Source organism: Chiloscyllium plagiosum, chromosome 5 (genome assembly GCF_004010195.1).
Source record: "Chiloscyllium plagiosum isolate BGI_BamShark_2017 chromosome 5, ASM401019v2, whole genome shotgun sequence".
Classification (NCBI taxonomy): domain Eukaryota; kingdom Metazoa; phylum Chordata; class Chondrichthyes; order Orectolobiformes; family Hemiscylliidae; genus Chiloscyllium; species Chiloscyllium plagiosum.
The window spans coordinates 74,337,499-74,354,630 of record NC_057714.1 but is presented as its reverse complement, the minus strand read 5'-3'; the positions used below and the strand labels follow the sequence as shown (position 1 = coordinate 74,354,630).

The following is a 17,132-nucleotide window of genomic DNA, read 5'->3' as shown; positions in this document are numbered from 1 at the left end:
TTATCTAAACTACTTCCTCCACCCTTTTGTCAAACAGTACATTTCAGATCCCAACTTACTTTGCAATTTGTTTTCCATATGTCATGTCTGGTTCTTTTGACATTTATCTTTAAATCTATATCCTCTTTTATCAACCTTTCCCCACTGCAAACAGCTTTTGCTTATTTTCCCTATTGATGAAACCTTGAAGAAATTCACTTTCCATGAAATCTCATTTTAACATTGTGCTGTAGAGAGAATTAACAACAAATTCACTAGTCTTCCCACATAACAGATGTTTTTGAAACGCAGTAGCATTGTAATACATGTCCTCTATATATTTAAGAGATTGACATGTTCCTGGACATGTGGCACCCAGAAGTGAGCAGAATACACTGAGGCTTTTTTTATAATATAAAGGTTACTTTATTCAGTCTTGCTTTATAAAGTAGTAGAGGATTCCATACACTTTTATTAAACAGTCTTCATAATGCCTTCAAAGTTTAAGTTCACTTGAAGTCTGTTGCTGTCCTCCTTGCTGTTTCCTAAGGCATGAGGAAGAGAAATTAAGAAGCATTCTTTTAAAGGAAATCAAGTTTAAATGTAGAAAAATATTTCTGCAGTTGTAGGGAGCCTTATGAGATTGCATTCGGGTACTGTGTTCAGCTTTGTTCTCGTTACATAAGGATGAATATAATTGCGATAGAAGCAATTCAGACAGGTTCACTGTACAGGTTCCTAAGATGAAAGTGTTGTAATCCAGTAGGGTCTGACCTGTCGCCTGTTGAAATTTCAAAGAACAAGGCATGATCTTATTAAATCATAAGATCCTGAGGGAACTCAACAAATAAATGTATTTCTAACTTTGATAAAATTTTACAAACATTAATGCTTTCACCTAGAGTCTGGCTCATTGATATAGTGGTGCCAATACTGATCCCAGGGTGACATATCTGTCCAGTTTGAAAAAAGATGTTTATTGTGACTCTGTACTTTCTGCAACATAAACAATTTAATGTTCATATAGCCACTGTTCCTTTGTTCTCATGTTTCAGTATTGCCAGTCATGTTGACCCGTTCGTACTAACAACTGGGGTGGTGGCCTTGTGCTAACATAGTGGGAGCTGTCCCACTGCCTTACCAAGCAACAGCCTGACATTGTATGGCTCAGTGAAGAATGTTAGGACCAACACTAGGCATCCCTAAAACAAGGGGTCAACCAGGACTGTGTGCAGGCCAAACAACAAACGCAGCATGCACCAAATAGGGTGATGTGACCCTACAACTAATGGATCAGATTCGTGCTCAACAGTCCTTTTGCATCCAATGTCTCCACAATTATCCCCACTGGCAAGGAAATGAGAGCCCAATACATCTTTGTAAAAGGCGAGAGTGTAGTGTTGGAAAAGCACAATAGGTCAGCCAGCATCTGAGGAGCTGGAGAATCGACATGTCAGGCATAAGACCTTCTTCAGGAATCCTGGCTCCCAAAGAAGGGCTTTTGCCGAAAACATTGATTCTTCTGCTCCTCGGATGCTGCCTGACCTGCTGTGTATTTTTCTAGCACCACATTGTTGACTCTGAGCTTCAGCATCTGCAGTCCTCACTTTCTCCATCTGTGTAAAAGACAAGGCTGAAATACCTTCAGTAGTGTTCAACCAGAAATACCTATTGGATGATCCATCCTAGCTTTTTCCCATACTACGGGTATCAGTCTTCAACCACTTCACTTCATTCCACATGATATCATGAAATAGCTGATGTCACTAGTTTCCTCCAAAAGCCATGAGCCCTGACAATATTCAGGCAGTTTACTGAAGACTTGTACTCTAGAACTTGAATTTGCCACACCATACTTAAGGTACAACAGTGGCATTTACCTAACAATGTGAAAAATTGCCCAGCTATGCCCTGTCTGCAAAAAGGAGGACAAATCCAACCCAGCCAGTTACTGCCATATCAATAACTCTTGATCATTAGCAAAGTGATGGAATGCATTGTCAATGGTGCTGTGAAGTGTCAATTACACTTCCACTACTCTAAACACTCAGTCCTTCCACTGTGCACAGTAACAGCAATGTGTTCCATTTAAAAGATGCACAACAGCCATTCATCAAGGTTTCTTTGACAGCAAACTCATGACTGCTACCACCTAGAAAGACAAGGGCAATATATGCATTGGAGCACTAGCACCTACATATTTCCTTCCTAGCAACATCCCATCCTGTTTTGGAAGTATATCACTATTCCTCCTTTTTGAGATCAAAATCCTGGAACACACTCCATAACTGCACTATGGGTGTACCTACTGATCCCAACCATAGGGACTGCAATGTTTCAAGAAGGTAGCTCACCACGCCCTTCTCAAGGGCAGTAAGTGCTGAGCTAGCCAGTGTTATCCATATCTTGTGATTGGGGTGTGGGAAAGTAACTTTTAATTTGTTTTTCAGGCTCTCTTATGCAGGGCTAAAGCATATAACTTCTAGTCCATTTGTCATTTATGCTATTTACAACTTTTTACCCAGCGTGGAAGAGTACAAGTTTAATTGTTAGAACATAGAACATTACAGCGCAGTACAGGCCCTTTGGCCCTCGATGTTGCACCGACCTGTCATACCAATCTGAAGCCCATCTAACCTACTCTATTCCATGTACGTCCATATGCTTGTCCGGTGACAACTTAAATGAGAGGAGTTTGCACATTCTCCGTGTCTGCGTGGGTTTTCTCCGGGTGCTCTGGTTTCCTCCCACAATCCAAAAATGTGCCAGGTTAGGTGAATTGGCCATGCTAAATTGCCCATAGTGTTAGGTGAAGGGGTAAATGTAGGGGAATGGGTCTGGGTGGGTTGCACTTCGGCAGGTCAACGTGGACTTGTTGGGCCAAAGGGCCTGTTTCCAGTAAGTAATCTAATCTAATCTAATCTAATCTAATCTAATCTAATATAATCTAAAGTTGTTGATAAATGAATTGAGTTTACGTTCTGATATAAAATAAATGTCACTCCCATGAGTGTCATATTTTACCTTTGGCACTTCTAATATTCTTGAGTCCTTAATGTTGTGAGCATGTTCAGTTTTATCTACCTGTCTGTATACTTGCTGAGAATGCACTTGTCTATCTATAGAAATAGTTTGCATCTTTGGTTGTGCAGATAACATCCTTGGTATCACACACCTTTTGCTTCTAAACTTTCAGTGCACAGAATGTGGTCATTTAGCCTATGGTACGTTTGTCATTGAGTCCAATTTAGTCACTTAAAACAGCCTTTTCCCTACACTCCAGCAAATTAATATGTTCCAATAAGTGTTCAATTGCCTCTTTAAAGCTCAAGCAGAACCTGATTCTTCTACTTGTTTCAGGTAGTGTTACAGATTTCAGTGATACAATGTGTGATAACATTGCTCCTTATTTCCCCTCTAGTTATTTGTTAATTATTTTCAATATATGATCTCAGGTTACCATGACATTCCTACCAAACCATTCAATTTTCAGTATAGTTTTTCCTTTAGTTGTCCTCTTAATGTTCTCTGCTGTAAGGAGAACAAAATCAAATCCTTCAGTCTCTTTTAAATGCCTTCATTTTTGATAGCAGGCTGATAAACTTCCTTTTAACTGTGTCCATGACTTCAATAACATGAAGTTTGATGCACAGACTCCTGTATATATCCTTCCAGACATTAGTAATGATTTATCATGATTCAGAGATGCCGGTTTTGGACTATAACCTGGTGTTGTGTGATTTTTAATGATTTATCATGATTTCCTTGTTTTTACTGCATTGGCTTTCCCTGCGCCTGTTTACAAAGGCAAATATGGCATACATTCAAAGCTTTAGAAGCCTGACACTTAAACATATGTGAACGTGTACCCTCCGGGCTCTTGGTTTCTCTTCCCAGATAGTGTGATTTAAATTATCTTCCTCTCCAATTTGTTTCTCCAAACGGGGAAAGTTTTCCAGTTATCGGCATAAAATTGTATCTGCTAGCATTTTCCAGGTCATCAGTTTTTTTTTTTGTCTTCGTGAGGTCTACTGGCATCTCATTCACTATTTACTGGGTCAGATTTTGTGTAATCCTCAAACTTTCAAAACTTTACAAACCGCATCCTTGACCGCATTATTTAATATATCAATTAAAGAAGTGGTCCTTATACCAAGGTTCTGCTACATAATTCCCTCCAGTTAGAAAAACATCAACTCATAACTACACTGTTGCCCATTCTTTGGCCATTGCATTCCCAAGTTACCACATTCCTCTGTGCTTCTATGCCTCAAGTAAGGCTGCTATGGGGGTACTAAATGAAATGCTTTTTGTAAATTCATATATATATGTGTATGTATGCATATGTATCCACTACCCACATCAGGCTCAATTTGTCTTTAATAAATCTGAACTGGCTGTCTCTTACCCATGCTTTTTTAGATGAGCTTTCCTTTTTTCTTTGGTCACCAGTTTTTTTACCTCTGATGTCAGATGGACTGGCCTGTAGCTACCAAGCTTATCCCATTGAATGGGATGGGAAATTTACTATCCTCCATTCTACAGGAATCACTCCCATGTTCAAGAGGGTTGAACAACTGTTTGCACATTCTCCCCGTGTCTGCGTGGGTTTCCTCCGGGTGCTCCGGTTTCCTCCCACAGTCCAAAAATGTGCAGGTTAGGCGAATTAGCCATGCTAAATTGCCCGTACTGTTAGATGAAGGGGTAAATATAGGGGAATGGGTCTGGGTGGGTTACACTTCGGCGGGTCGGTGTGGACTTGTTGGGCCGAAGGGCCTGTTTCCACACTGTAAGTAATCTAATCTAATCTAAACTGTGGTCAAAGCTCCTGCTGACTGTGTTTGATTCACTCAACAACCTAGCATTCTATCTGGATCAGATAACTTATCAACTTTGTGTGATGCCATCCTACTTAGCACATCTGTCTTTGTCCTTCTTACTCCCTTCCCATTGAAGCTAACTTTATCCTAGTCTTCTGTGAAGACAGGTGAGAAGTACTATTTTGTACTCTGCCTCGAACAAGAGAAATACTTTCCTTGTTCCAAATCAATCCCGCTAGAGATCTGAAAAAAGAAATACTACAAAAAGCTTGGCAACATCTGTGGAGAGAGAAAAACACAAGTCAGAATATTCCCAGGTACGGAACGACATGGTATTCACAAGAAAATTGGGATAAATCACATGCCACGACCACCGGGGATCTTCTCAATATTCAGAGGAAAAGTCACATTTTCCAAAAGTGTTGAAGGATAAGATGAGAATCTCATTAAGTGAATGGTGAGAGGCCGATTTGCATGTATTAGCTTGCATTAACATCTTATTTTACCTAATCGCATGAATATGCAGCCTCCATTCTCCCAGCCACAGGAAAGAAACTAGATGGTGACAATTCATGACATGAAAGAACTGTGACTCTGCACTTCGATGCCGCACTTGGGTGCCATGCACTCCAATCATTAGAATGCTATTGCAAAGACATTTTGCCCCTAGGTAAAGGCACCCACCTCAGATTGAACCAGGTTGCTTCTCAGGGCTGCTCGCTTGCCTGTCTTCGTGGTTTGTGTCCAGTTCACTGCTCACAGCTTTCCTGCTTGGCCTTGCTCTGTTATGCTTTGAGCCATCAGCCAGAGTTTAAAGGCCCGCAGTAGTTCTGGCTTGCCTTGCTGCTTCGCACAGACCCAAAGTTAAGCAACTTGTCATAGTTGTCACAGTGATCAGTCAAGTAGGTGGATATGTTGCTGACCAGCATTTTGCTGAGTCAGTCACACTGTGCCAGCACAGAGCAAACACATGGTCATTCGCTTGCTGTGCATGCAATGTCTTAATGGAGTTTCTAGAAGTTGGGGGATCAGCTCCTGATCTCAGTCCAGGCGTTTGGATACAGTCATTTATTTTAAGGATTGGATCGGGACAGGGATCACAGAGTCACTGAGATGTGCAGACCTTTTGGTCCAACTCTTCCATGCCAACAAGATAACCCAATCTAGTCCCACTTGCCAGCACCCGGCCCATATCCCTCCAAACCCTTCTATACAGATATCACCCTCTGCATGAAAACTATGCCCCTTAACTCTCTTTTTTAATATATTTCCCCTCTCACCCTAAACCTTTGCCCTCTAGTTTTTTACTCCCCCACCCCAGGGAAAAGACTTTGTCTAGTTACCCTATCCATGCCCCTCATGTTTTTATAAACCTCTATAAGGTCACCCCTCAGCCTCTGACGCTCCAGGGAAAACAGTCCCAAGCTGTTCAAGGTCTCTCTATAGCTCAAATCATCCAACCCTGGCAACATCCTTCTAAATCTTTTCTGAACCCTTTCAAGTTTCACAACATCTTTCTGATAGGAAGGAGACCAGAATTGCACGCAATATTCCAAAAGTGGCCTAACCAATATCCTGTGCAGCCGCAACATGACCTCCCAACTCCTGTACTCAATACTCTGATCAATAAAGGAAAGCCTACCAAACACCACCTTCACTATCCTATCTATGTGCGACTCCACTTTCAGGGAGCTATGAACCTTCACTCCAAGGTCTCTTTGTTCAGCAACAATCCCTCGGACCTTACCATTAAGTGTATAAGTCCTGCTAAGATTTACTTTCCCAAAATGCAACACCTCGCATTTATCTAAATTAAACTCCATCTGCCACTTCTCAGCCCATTGGCTCATCTGATCAAGATCCCGTTGTAATCAGAGGTAACTTTTTTTGCTGTCCTCTACACCTCCAATTTTGGTGTCATCTGCAAACTTATTAACTATACCTCTTATGCTCACATCCAAATCATTTATATAAATGATGAAAAGTTGTGGACCCAGCACCGATCCATGTGGCACTCCACTGCTTAAAGATTTCCAGTCTGAAAAACAACCCTCCACCACCATCATCTGTCTTTTATATTTGAGTTAGTTCTGTATCCAAATGACTAGTTTTCTCTGTCTTCCATGAGATCTGATGTTGCTAACCAGTCTCCCATGGGGAACCTTGTCGAACACCTTACTGAAGTCCATATAGATCACATCCACCACTCTACCCTAATCAATCTTCTTTGTTACTTCTCCAAAAAACTCAATCAAGTTTGTGAGATATGATTTCCCATACACAAAGCCATGTTGACTATCCCTAATCAGTCCTGCCTTTCCAAATACATATGGAACCTGTCCCTTAGGATTCCCTCCAACAACTTGCCCACCACTGACGTCAGGCTCACTAGTCTATAGTTCCCTGGCTTGTCCTTACCACCTTTTTTAAACAGTGGCATTACATTAGCCAACTTTAAGTCTTCCGGCACCTCACCTGTGACTATCGATGATACAAATATCTCAGCAAGAGGCCCAGCAATCACTAGCTTTTATACTAACCATGATCTACTCCCCACTTTGCAGCCCCGCAGGCTAAGGATGACATTCTTGTATTTGGATTGGTCTGGTTCGTGCATTTGCATTATGCTTTGGACAGAGTTTTCCCATAATCTTTGCATGAGGGGATACAGTCGACTCAGAAGAGCTGAGAGAGCAGCTGCAGTCTTTTGAGTAGGAAAAGGAGGATATTAAGCAAGCGAAACATCACCTTCTGTATGACTGCATGTTGCAGATACAGGGCAACAAGAAGCTGGATCGGATTTAACTGATAGTTTTCCAGTAGATCAGAGCTGGGTGCAGTGATAAATCATTTGACTATAAATCTGTTGGTGCTAAAATGATTATATTTCTGTTCTGAAGAGGCAATGGGGCTTCTCATTGTTTATTTATTGTTTGATTATGTTTTCTTGTATAAAAGTGAATGTTTCAAACTATCTGAAGGCTTTCCTGAATGTGATAGTTCCTCATTGTTCAATATTAAGATTGTGGGCTCTCCTGGACATCCCTTCCATAAACATGCATGGTGAGGACATGTAAAGTCCACCCTGCAATATTTTGCTGTGTAATATGTTATTCCTGGCCAATCCTTCTTCACAGCTCACCTACACTGATGCCTTCTCATTCTCAAATGCAATCTCGTTCTTCAACATCATTCCTTCTTTCAAAGATTCAGCATTGACTTTTCCTTATGCTAGAAATACAGACATCAACAAAAATTTCCATGCTTGTTTTAAAAAGTTCCCTTATTAGTGCTCTATGATTTTTGTATTTTCTGAGGAACAAGTCTGTGCTGAGATTTCAGTCTCCTGATAATTTGCGTGTGAATAGTGCACATACATCAGTGTTACAGCGTTTTTTTTCCTTAACCGTAACCAAATGGATTCAGTCTTTTAATATTGTAGTGTATCCTTCATCAGTAGATCTTTTAGTATTATTCTTGATCAACACTGCCAATGACCCCTCCCTCCCAACAGATTTCTCTTCCTGTCCTTCATGAATATATTGCAGCTAGAACAGTTGGATCCCATTTCCTATGCAGATCTTCTGTGCACACTTTTTACTGTATCTCTACATACATGTGACAGTAAATTTTAAATCGATTTAAAGTTGTGTCTCTGTTATGGCTGTTTCACAGTGAGCTGTGTGACAAGTTGTGCCTGCAGCTCACCAACATTATTTGGAATACTCTTTGCATTAAGACATATTTTCCCATCATTTCTCCTCCAGAAAGATCTGTTTTTTGTTTCTCCACCATTCTTTGGTTTATTCCTTGTAGTTTTCTGTGTGCCTTGTTTCTTGTATCTACAGCTTTAATGCTGATTTCTCTCCCTTGCCAACTCATTTGAAATCCTTTTCTCAAACTACTAGTCAACCAATCTGTAAGAAAGTTGCACTTGGGATGGGGCCAACTTAGCTAACATGTATAGATCCCTCCTGTATCAGAATGGTCCCACTGCCCAGGAATCGGAACCTCTCCTTCCTGCACAACTACAGCTGTGTATCTACCTACACTATCTTCATTTGTCTAAAGTTAAAAATCACACAACACCAGATTATAGTCCAACGGGTTTAATTGGAAGCACACTAGCTTTCGGAGCGCCGCTCCTTCATCAGGTGATTGTGACAACCACCTGATGAAGGAGCGGCACTCCAAAAGCTAGTGTGCTTCCAGTTAAACCTGTTGGACTATAACCTGGTATTATGTGATTTTTAACTTTGTACACCCCAGTCCAACACCAGCATCTCCAAATCATTTGTCTACTCACTATGGTGCTGCACTGGGAGTAATCGCTTTTTCTTTTAGTTTTTAGGAAAGGCAGGAAATGTTTTAATTATTGTCTCCAGTTTCCTCCCACAGTCCAAAGATGTGCAGGTCAGGTGAATTGGCCATTCTAAATTGCCCATAGTGTTAGGTGCATTAGTCAGAGGGAAATGTGTCTGGTGGGTTAATCTTTGGAGGGTCAGTGTAGACTTGTTGGGCCAAAGGGCCTATTTCCATACTGTAGGTAATCTAATCTACTCCTCGGTTGTGCCTTACTTTCAAAGTTGACTGGGGTTAGCTACCACATTTTGTTGTTTTTGGCTCATGGCACATGGGTACCACTGGCAAGGCTAGACTATATTGTTGCAAAAGCTAATATGAGATGGGAATAATTTCTGCATAGTTCACATTTAACATCTTTTTATGTTTCTAATTTCCAGCTGGGTGTAATTGTTGTCATTGGTATTTTTCCCTGAAACCTTGAATTTATTGTCCTTCATTCAGCTTGGCTAACAGTGTAGTGCGTTGTCATTTTCCTCTATCTGTTAACATTGCTACCAAAGCAGAACAGCCTGCATGGGATGTTTTCATAATCTTTCTTGCTATTCAGGCGCCATTAGAGAAGTCACTGGTCTATATACTCAGCCTGCTTAACTTTATGCCTGTTGGCATAGACTGGACATGATCGAGTACAGTGGTGTTTGGCATTTTGTCCTTTTTTTTATCATTTATGGTAGTTTTTTAAAAGAAATGTCTCAATAATTAAACATATGTCCAGTTTACAGAGCATCCTATAGTATCCTCCTTTTACTTGAATATTGCATCAATTGGTGCATATATACACTTGCCATGCCACTTTTAAAACTGTCCACTTTACTGTACATGATAGCGTAATGATTGAGAAACATGCTGCTGACCCTAAGTAGCTGGCTCCCTTCAGTGAAAAAGAATGGAATTGTCTTTGAAATTTTATTTCTGGAGAGCTCCTGTGGTGATTTCAAACATTCAGTACTAGTTACCAATTATGTATGTAAGACTTAATTGGAAAAAAAAATCACTTGTTCCATCTTAAATTTAAAACGTATGCCAGATGTCAAAAACATTTTTTTTAAAAAGAAAGCGATCTGAGAGAAAATGGCGTATACTTGTCTTCGTAACTAGAGTCATAGCGATGTACAGCACGGAAACAGACCCTTCGGTCCAACTCCTCCGTACCAACCAGATATCCTAACTTAATCTAGTCCCACCTGACAGCACCCGGCCCATATCCCTCCAAATCCTTCCTTTTCATATACCCATCCATTTGTCTTTTAAATATGTCACCCTCTGAGTGAAAAAGTTTCCCCTTTGGTCCTTTTTCTGTCTTTCCCCTCTCACCCTAAACCTATGCCGTCTAGTCCTGGACTCTTCCACCGCAAGGAAAAAGTCTTTGTCTATTTACCCAATCCATGCCCCTCATGATTTTATAAACCTCAATAAGGTCATCCCTCAGCCTCCGAGAATATTAAATATGTTTGGTCAATGTATAAAGGACTTAAATGATCTTCCATGAAAATCATGCTGTATATATTTTTTTAAAATGTAGAAGTTGGGTGTTAAATGTTTTCTATAACATTGCAGTGACAAACAGCATAAAGGTTTTGAGTGAACCAGCTGATAACTGTTTTCATGTCTTTTAGGAGCACCAAGCATATTGTTACTGAAGTTGTTAATTGTGTCAATACTTCAGGATGTGGTCACTTTCCACATTCAAGCATCAACACAATAAACCAGTTTGACCTGCTTGTTATTATTAGATGCCCTGGGCATGTCAGAGGCTTTTGCAAAGCCAAGGCTATTAATCAAGCTTGACTACTTTTATTGATCGGGCCTCCATGGTCTGGTTACATGCCACTCTGTTTATATATTGCTGTTTAATTTACAGCCACCTTGCGTGCACTCTATCTAAGTGACAACGATTTTGAAATCCTGCCGCCAGAAATTGCGAAGCTCACGAAGCTGCAGATCGTAAGTAATTTATCTAAATTCTTGAAAAATCAATTCACTTTTGCAGCTCCCTAAGTTCTGAATCAAGTCAATTCGAACATCTCTGGGGTTTATTTTGCCGGAATAAACCACATCACCTGGCACTGCCATCTGCTCATCTGTAGAGGCTTGCAATAAATTGAGATAGTGAGAGGAAGCAAGTTAAGAATTGTTTGTAAACTATTTCGTTTGAAATCTGAATTGGTCTAAGAGCTCTCCATTTTCAGATCAGCCTGAGGGACAATGACCTCATATCGCTGCCAAAGGAGATTGGAGACTTGTCTCAGTTGAAGGAGCTCCATATTCAAGGAAATCGACTCACCGTACTTCCCCCTGAAATGGGTAAGAGTATGGGTTTCATAGTCTGTCCTTTTGATAATATATTGATATGTTTTGCGTGCTACCAATAAGAAAAGAGATCTTACTAACACACCAGGTAGCTAGCATTTTAAAACACATGTTGAGTGACACACAAAATGTCCAAAGAACAGTAAAGTCTAAAGCAAAAAACCCAAACAATATTTAATTAGAGATATTTTGGTTGTCATTCCATTTTCTAAGAATCTGGATTGATGTGAGAGTATGCCAAGAATGTAAACGAAGGCATTTAAATCCATGCCCATAAGAAAAGCAAAATCAATTGATTTCTCTCATTCCAAAAAACTTAAAATGCATTCATAATTGTAACTGAATTTTACAGGAAAGACAAAGCTGTAATAAAATGTAATGTTATTTTTAATTCCATTCTTGGCTCAGTATTGAGCTCAGGGAGTGGAAACCTCTACGTCTATTCTCTCATGTCATCTCAAATAATTTTCATGCACAGCAGTACTGTGAAAATTAAAATGGAAGGACTCCATGGTGGCACTGGCCCTGGTATGTGGGACAGTTGTAGGGAATGGAAATTTCACTGGCTTCTCTTTTCAAATACTGGAACTTTTTTCATGGGAACCTCTACAGTTGATATTCAGATTTGCTAAATGATTTACTAAGGAAGAGAAAGGATGAACTTGGTGAAAAGTTAAAAATTTGAAGCATATCAAACCTTATCACAAGTCACCAATTCTGATTTTAATAAATGAGTTTTGGTCAATATTAATTTTTAAATAGCTTTCATTCCTTCACTATCTTATTTAAAATAAATGTTTACACTGCTGCAAGGGATAGTTGTAGCCAGAAGATTAGGAAGATTTTAGTAACCAGCAAAGGAAGACTTAAAAAAAATAAATGGGGAGAAATCCAAATTAGAAAATAAAGTATCAAGACGTTTTTACAAAAACAATACAGTCAGAGCTTCTGCAATGGTGTTGAAAAATAAAATGTGGATCAATTTGATGACTGAAATAGAGAAGTAATAATGGAAAACAAAGAATTGGCATACTTTTCACCATGTCATAGTCAGAGAGTTATTGAGATGTACAGCACAGAAACAGAGCCTTCGGTCCATACCAACCAGGTATCCTAAATTAATCTAGTCCCAATTGTCAGCACTTGACCCATATCCCTCTAAACCCTTCCTGTTCATGTACCCAACCAGGTGCTTTGTACCAGCCTCCATCACTTCCTCTGGTAGCTCATTCCATACATGCACCATCCTGTGTGAAAAAAATTCTGTATTTTCCCTAAGCATAGGAGGGGACGAGACTAAGGGTTGACATGTTTCGTGGACCTTACAACCAGGAGCCTTGATTTCTTCAAGATAGTGGATGCATTGATTGCAAGCTTCCCCAGAAGTAAAGGTCCCCCAGATTCTGGAAAGACCTAGTGGATAGGAGAACTGCAAAAGTTATTTCCCTGCTCAAAAAATAAGCAAGACAGAAAAACTAGAGCCCAGTTAGCCTAATATCTGTCATTGGCAAATTACTGAAATTCATTTTTAAGAAGGACTTAGCAGGCATTTACAAATTCAAAATTACAGCGAGCAGAGTCAACATTATGCCACAAACCAAAGTAGGTGATATAAATATTCTTCTCCTCAATTCTGGTGCAGAAGACTAGACTGAAGCATTTGCAACCACCCTCACTGAGGAGCACTGAATGGCCAAATTCCCTTGATCTGCTCCAGCATGATGGATGCTAGTCAATTCGTATTCTTGTGGTATCAAAAACCATTGAAGGTACTGGACACAGGAGCGGCTACAGGCCCTGATGACATTCCATTAGTAATATTGATGACTTGAGTTCCAGAATTAGTCTGCCTTGAGCCAAGCTATTCCAATTCAGCTCAGCATTGACATCTGCCCAGCAATGTGGATCATTGCCCCCGGTATAACCTGTGTGCAAAAAGCAGGACAAATCTAATCTGGACAACTATCACCCCATCAGTCTACATTCAATCATTAGCAAATAAATGGAAACTGTTGTTAAATCGTCCACTTAGGATGGACGAATTTTTTTTCTTTCAGAGGGACATTCATCTTCAGAATTTTCTACCACAAAACAGTGGAGATTGGGTCATTGATTATTGAAGGCTGAGTTAGATTTTTGATTTATGAGGGAGTTGAGCATTATGGATTAGGCAGGAAAGTGTGTTCTTATTGAATGGCATAGCAGCTCAACAGAATGAATGACCTACCTTGACTGTTTCTTAAATTCTGTGACATCCTTCATAAAGTGTGGAGCCCAGAATTGTACACTATACTCCAACCAGGTCCTTACCAGAGATTTGTAGAAGTTTGACATGACTTTGTTTTGTATGAAATGTCCCACGAGCAAAGCCAGGTTTATTATACACTTTCTTATCAGTCTTCCCATCCTTATCTGCCTCCTTTCAAAGATTTATGAAAATGCATCCACCTGCATCCCTCCAAATTAGCCCCATTAATGCTGGTCTGGCAGCATCTGAGGTGAGAAAACAGAGTTAAAGATTCAGGGTAATGATCTTTCCTATCAGCAAAATGATTATCAGATCAACCATGTTTCCATTTAATGGCAGAGCAGACTCGATGGGCTAAATAGTCTACCTCTGCTCCTCATCTCCATTTGATTGTCAGTTCAGCATAACCGTCAGCTGATATTTAAAAAAACACGTCTACCTCTTTCAATACTCTAGCCTTCACTACTCTGACATAGAGAATTCCAGACATTCACTACCCTCTAAGAGAAGACATTTCTTCTCAGTTTTAAGTGAGAATTCCCCTATTCCTTAAGTATCTCCCCTCTTTCAAAATTCCCCACTAGTGGCAATTGCTTCGCTATCTATCATGTTAAGCACCCACAGAACCTTGCATGTTTCAATGAGATCACCCCTTACTGTTCTGAATTCTGATAAATAAAGGCTCTAAACTGCTGAACCATTTTTGCTAAATCTACCCTCTTCATTCAAGGAATCTGCCCATTGGAATTTCTTTAGATCAGCCTCGATTCAAGTATATTTTTAAAATATGATAAGGTTGCACAACTTCACCATCTTCTCCAGAACAATTCAGGATTGCTAATAAATGTTAGCTTAGCCAGTCATGTCCACATTCCACAAAATAAAAAAAAACACATTGTCTGTTTCAATTTAATAAAATATGCAACAGATATTCTCTGGTTCAATGCTCAGGACAATGTTTGGAACAACCAAAGTGCCTTGTCTAAATTTGGTAACATCTAGCAGTTAACTGTCAATCATCATGTAATTCTCTGTGAATCAGACTCACCTTGCTAACCCATCAGATTGCACTTCACGTGTATAAAAATGTTGTTTTGTTTGCGTTGATATTCTTGAGAATGTCCTGATGAGTGCAAGATAAAAAGCTTTCTGACAAAATGTCTTATTTTTCAGAAATAGTTAAATTCAATATTTTAAAACTATTTGATTTAATATCATGACTTCAACATAAATTACAAAATTTAGTAGTAGCGGTAATATAATAGTAATTCAGAAATGTTAACCTGCACTTACAAAGGAAATTAGAAACACCTCTTTGATTGTTACTTCAAAATGAATCAATTACAAATACTTCACTGCCAATTGTGAAAAGTTTTATGTGATTCACAGTTTGGATGATCCGGTACTTAAATCTTGAATTCTTAAACTCTAAGAGTATAAAGTTCTTTCTCCAAAGTCTAGCCTGCTGCTTTGACAAAAACTTTATAGATTGCTATGATGCTTTTCAATTGAAAATAAGGCAGTATTGCATATGGAAAGGATAGTGAAAATGGTTAGCGTCAATACTAGATGACACCACACTTGCAATATAAGCCTGATGATAAGTTGACCTTATACTAGAAACTTTTAAAACCATTTTACAGAAGCGTTCACTAGACTCTACTCTCCATCCCTTAGGCAATTTTGTGTTATTGCACATATCATTCACTATTAGAACCTGTGGGGGCCAAATGGTTTGGCTGTTAAACTTCATTAGATTTGTGCCTGAAATTCAATGGTAGAAATTCCTGATTCCCTCGAATATTCACATGTCATCAATCTTGAATTATTGTGCAGGTGGAGGGCTTTAATAGAATGATTAATGCTTCAAAGTAGGTTTCAAAATTTAACCTCTAAATGACTGGTACAAGGCTTAAAAGCTTGCACGTACAGCCATGCTGATGACAATCTCACCGTTAGATTTAGACTTGGTATTGCAGTTTGCTTTAAAACATTTTTCTCAGATTTACCTCAGTTGCTTTGTTTTCAAATAACAGCCTAACCTGTAGGGATGGCGATCATTCTGTGTGAAAATTAATGATGTAGCAGCTGCAAGAAACCTGCTGACCTGCTATTTGTAGGGTCAGTGTCACATACAGAGCTTAAGTCTAGTTGCAGAAAATGTGAATTCTATTGTAAATATGAAGAAGCTAACCAATCTGTGATTTATTTTGTTAACTGTTATGAATGGAATACATTATTCATCATAGGTCATGGAATAAAAATGGCAGTAACAATGTGGATACAAAATTGGTTGAGTGGGAGTAATGTCAATAGATAATTTTCAAGCTGGATGATGGTTTGTAGTGGTTTTCCCCAGGGCTCCTTGCTTTTCCAGATATATATTAATGATTGGGTCTTGGTGTGCAGCAGGCAGTTTTAAAGTTTGCAAATGGCACTTGAAAGAATTTTAAACTGTGAGGAAGACAGTATAGAATTCCAAAAGAACATGAATAGCTTGGTGGATTAGTAGATGAAGTTCAATACAGAGAAGTGTGAAGTGCTTTTTTTTTTGGTAGGAAGAACGTTGAAATAAATTATAAAATGGCAGAGTTGGGAGTGTGTTGCTGGTAAAGCATAGGGTCAGGTAGGAGCAATCCGAGGAGCAGGAGAATCAACATTTTGGGCTGGAGCCCTTCATCAGGGGGACACTATTCTAAAACGGATGCAGGAGCAGAGGTACCTGGGGGTACCTATGTGCATGGATCATTAAAGGTGGCAGGGTAGGTGAAGAGAGCATTAAGTAAAGTATACAGTATCATAAAACAAAGAATTGCAGATACTGGAGATCTGAAACAAAAACAGGAATTGCTGGCAAAACTCAGCAGGTCTATGAGAAGAAAGCAAAGTTAACATTTCTAGTCTGGTGACACTTCATGCAGTATCCTTAGGTTTATTAATAGAAGCATAGAGGACAAGAGCAAGGAGGTGATGTTAAATTTGTCAAAGACACTTCTTAAACTCTGCTGGGAGTCACATTATAGAAAGTACAAATGTGATTTACAAGAATGATTGTAGGGATGAGGGACTTCAGTTTTGAGGATATATTTAAGAAGTTGGGATTGTTCTCCTTGGTAAGAGATAAACTAAGAGGTGATTATTTGACAGACCATCAGCAGGTTTAACAGAGTAGATTAGAGAGAACATAGAGAGAAGAATACAGCGCAGTACAGGCCCTTTGGCCCTCGATGTTGCGCCGATCCAAGCCCACCTAACCTATACTAACCCACTATCCTCCATATACCTATCCAATGCCCGCTTAAATGCCCACAAAGAGGGAGAGTCCACCACTGCTACAGGCAGGGCATTCCATGAACTTACGACACGCTGAGTGAAGAACCTACCCCTAACTTCAGTCCTATATCAACCCC

At 39.6% G+C, this 17,132-nt stretch overlaps 1 protein-coding gene across 2 annotated transcripts in view; it reads left to right on the top strand.

Moving 5' to 3' along the window:
• rsu1 (Ras suppressor protein 1) overlaps positions 1 to 17,132 on the top strand; it is a 170,255-nt gene that overhangs the window by 85,025 nt on the left and 68,098 nt on the right. For both annotated transcript variants that reach the window (XM_043690376.1, XM_043690377.1), the window contains exons 6-7: positions 11,026 to 11,108; positions 11,354 to 11,468. In XM_043690376.1, coding sequence (XP_043546311.1) covers positions 11,026 to 11,108; positions 11,354 to 11,468 — 198 coding nt within the window. The remainder of the gene's footprint in view (positions 1 to 11,025; positions 11,109 to 11,353; positions 11,469 to 17,132) is intronic.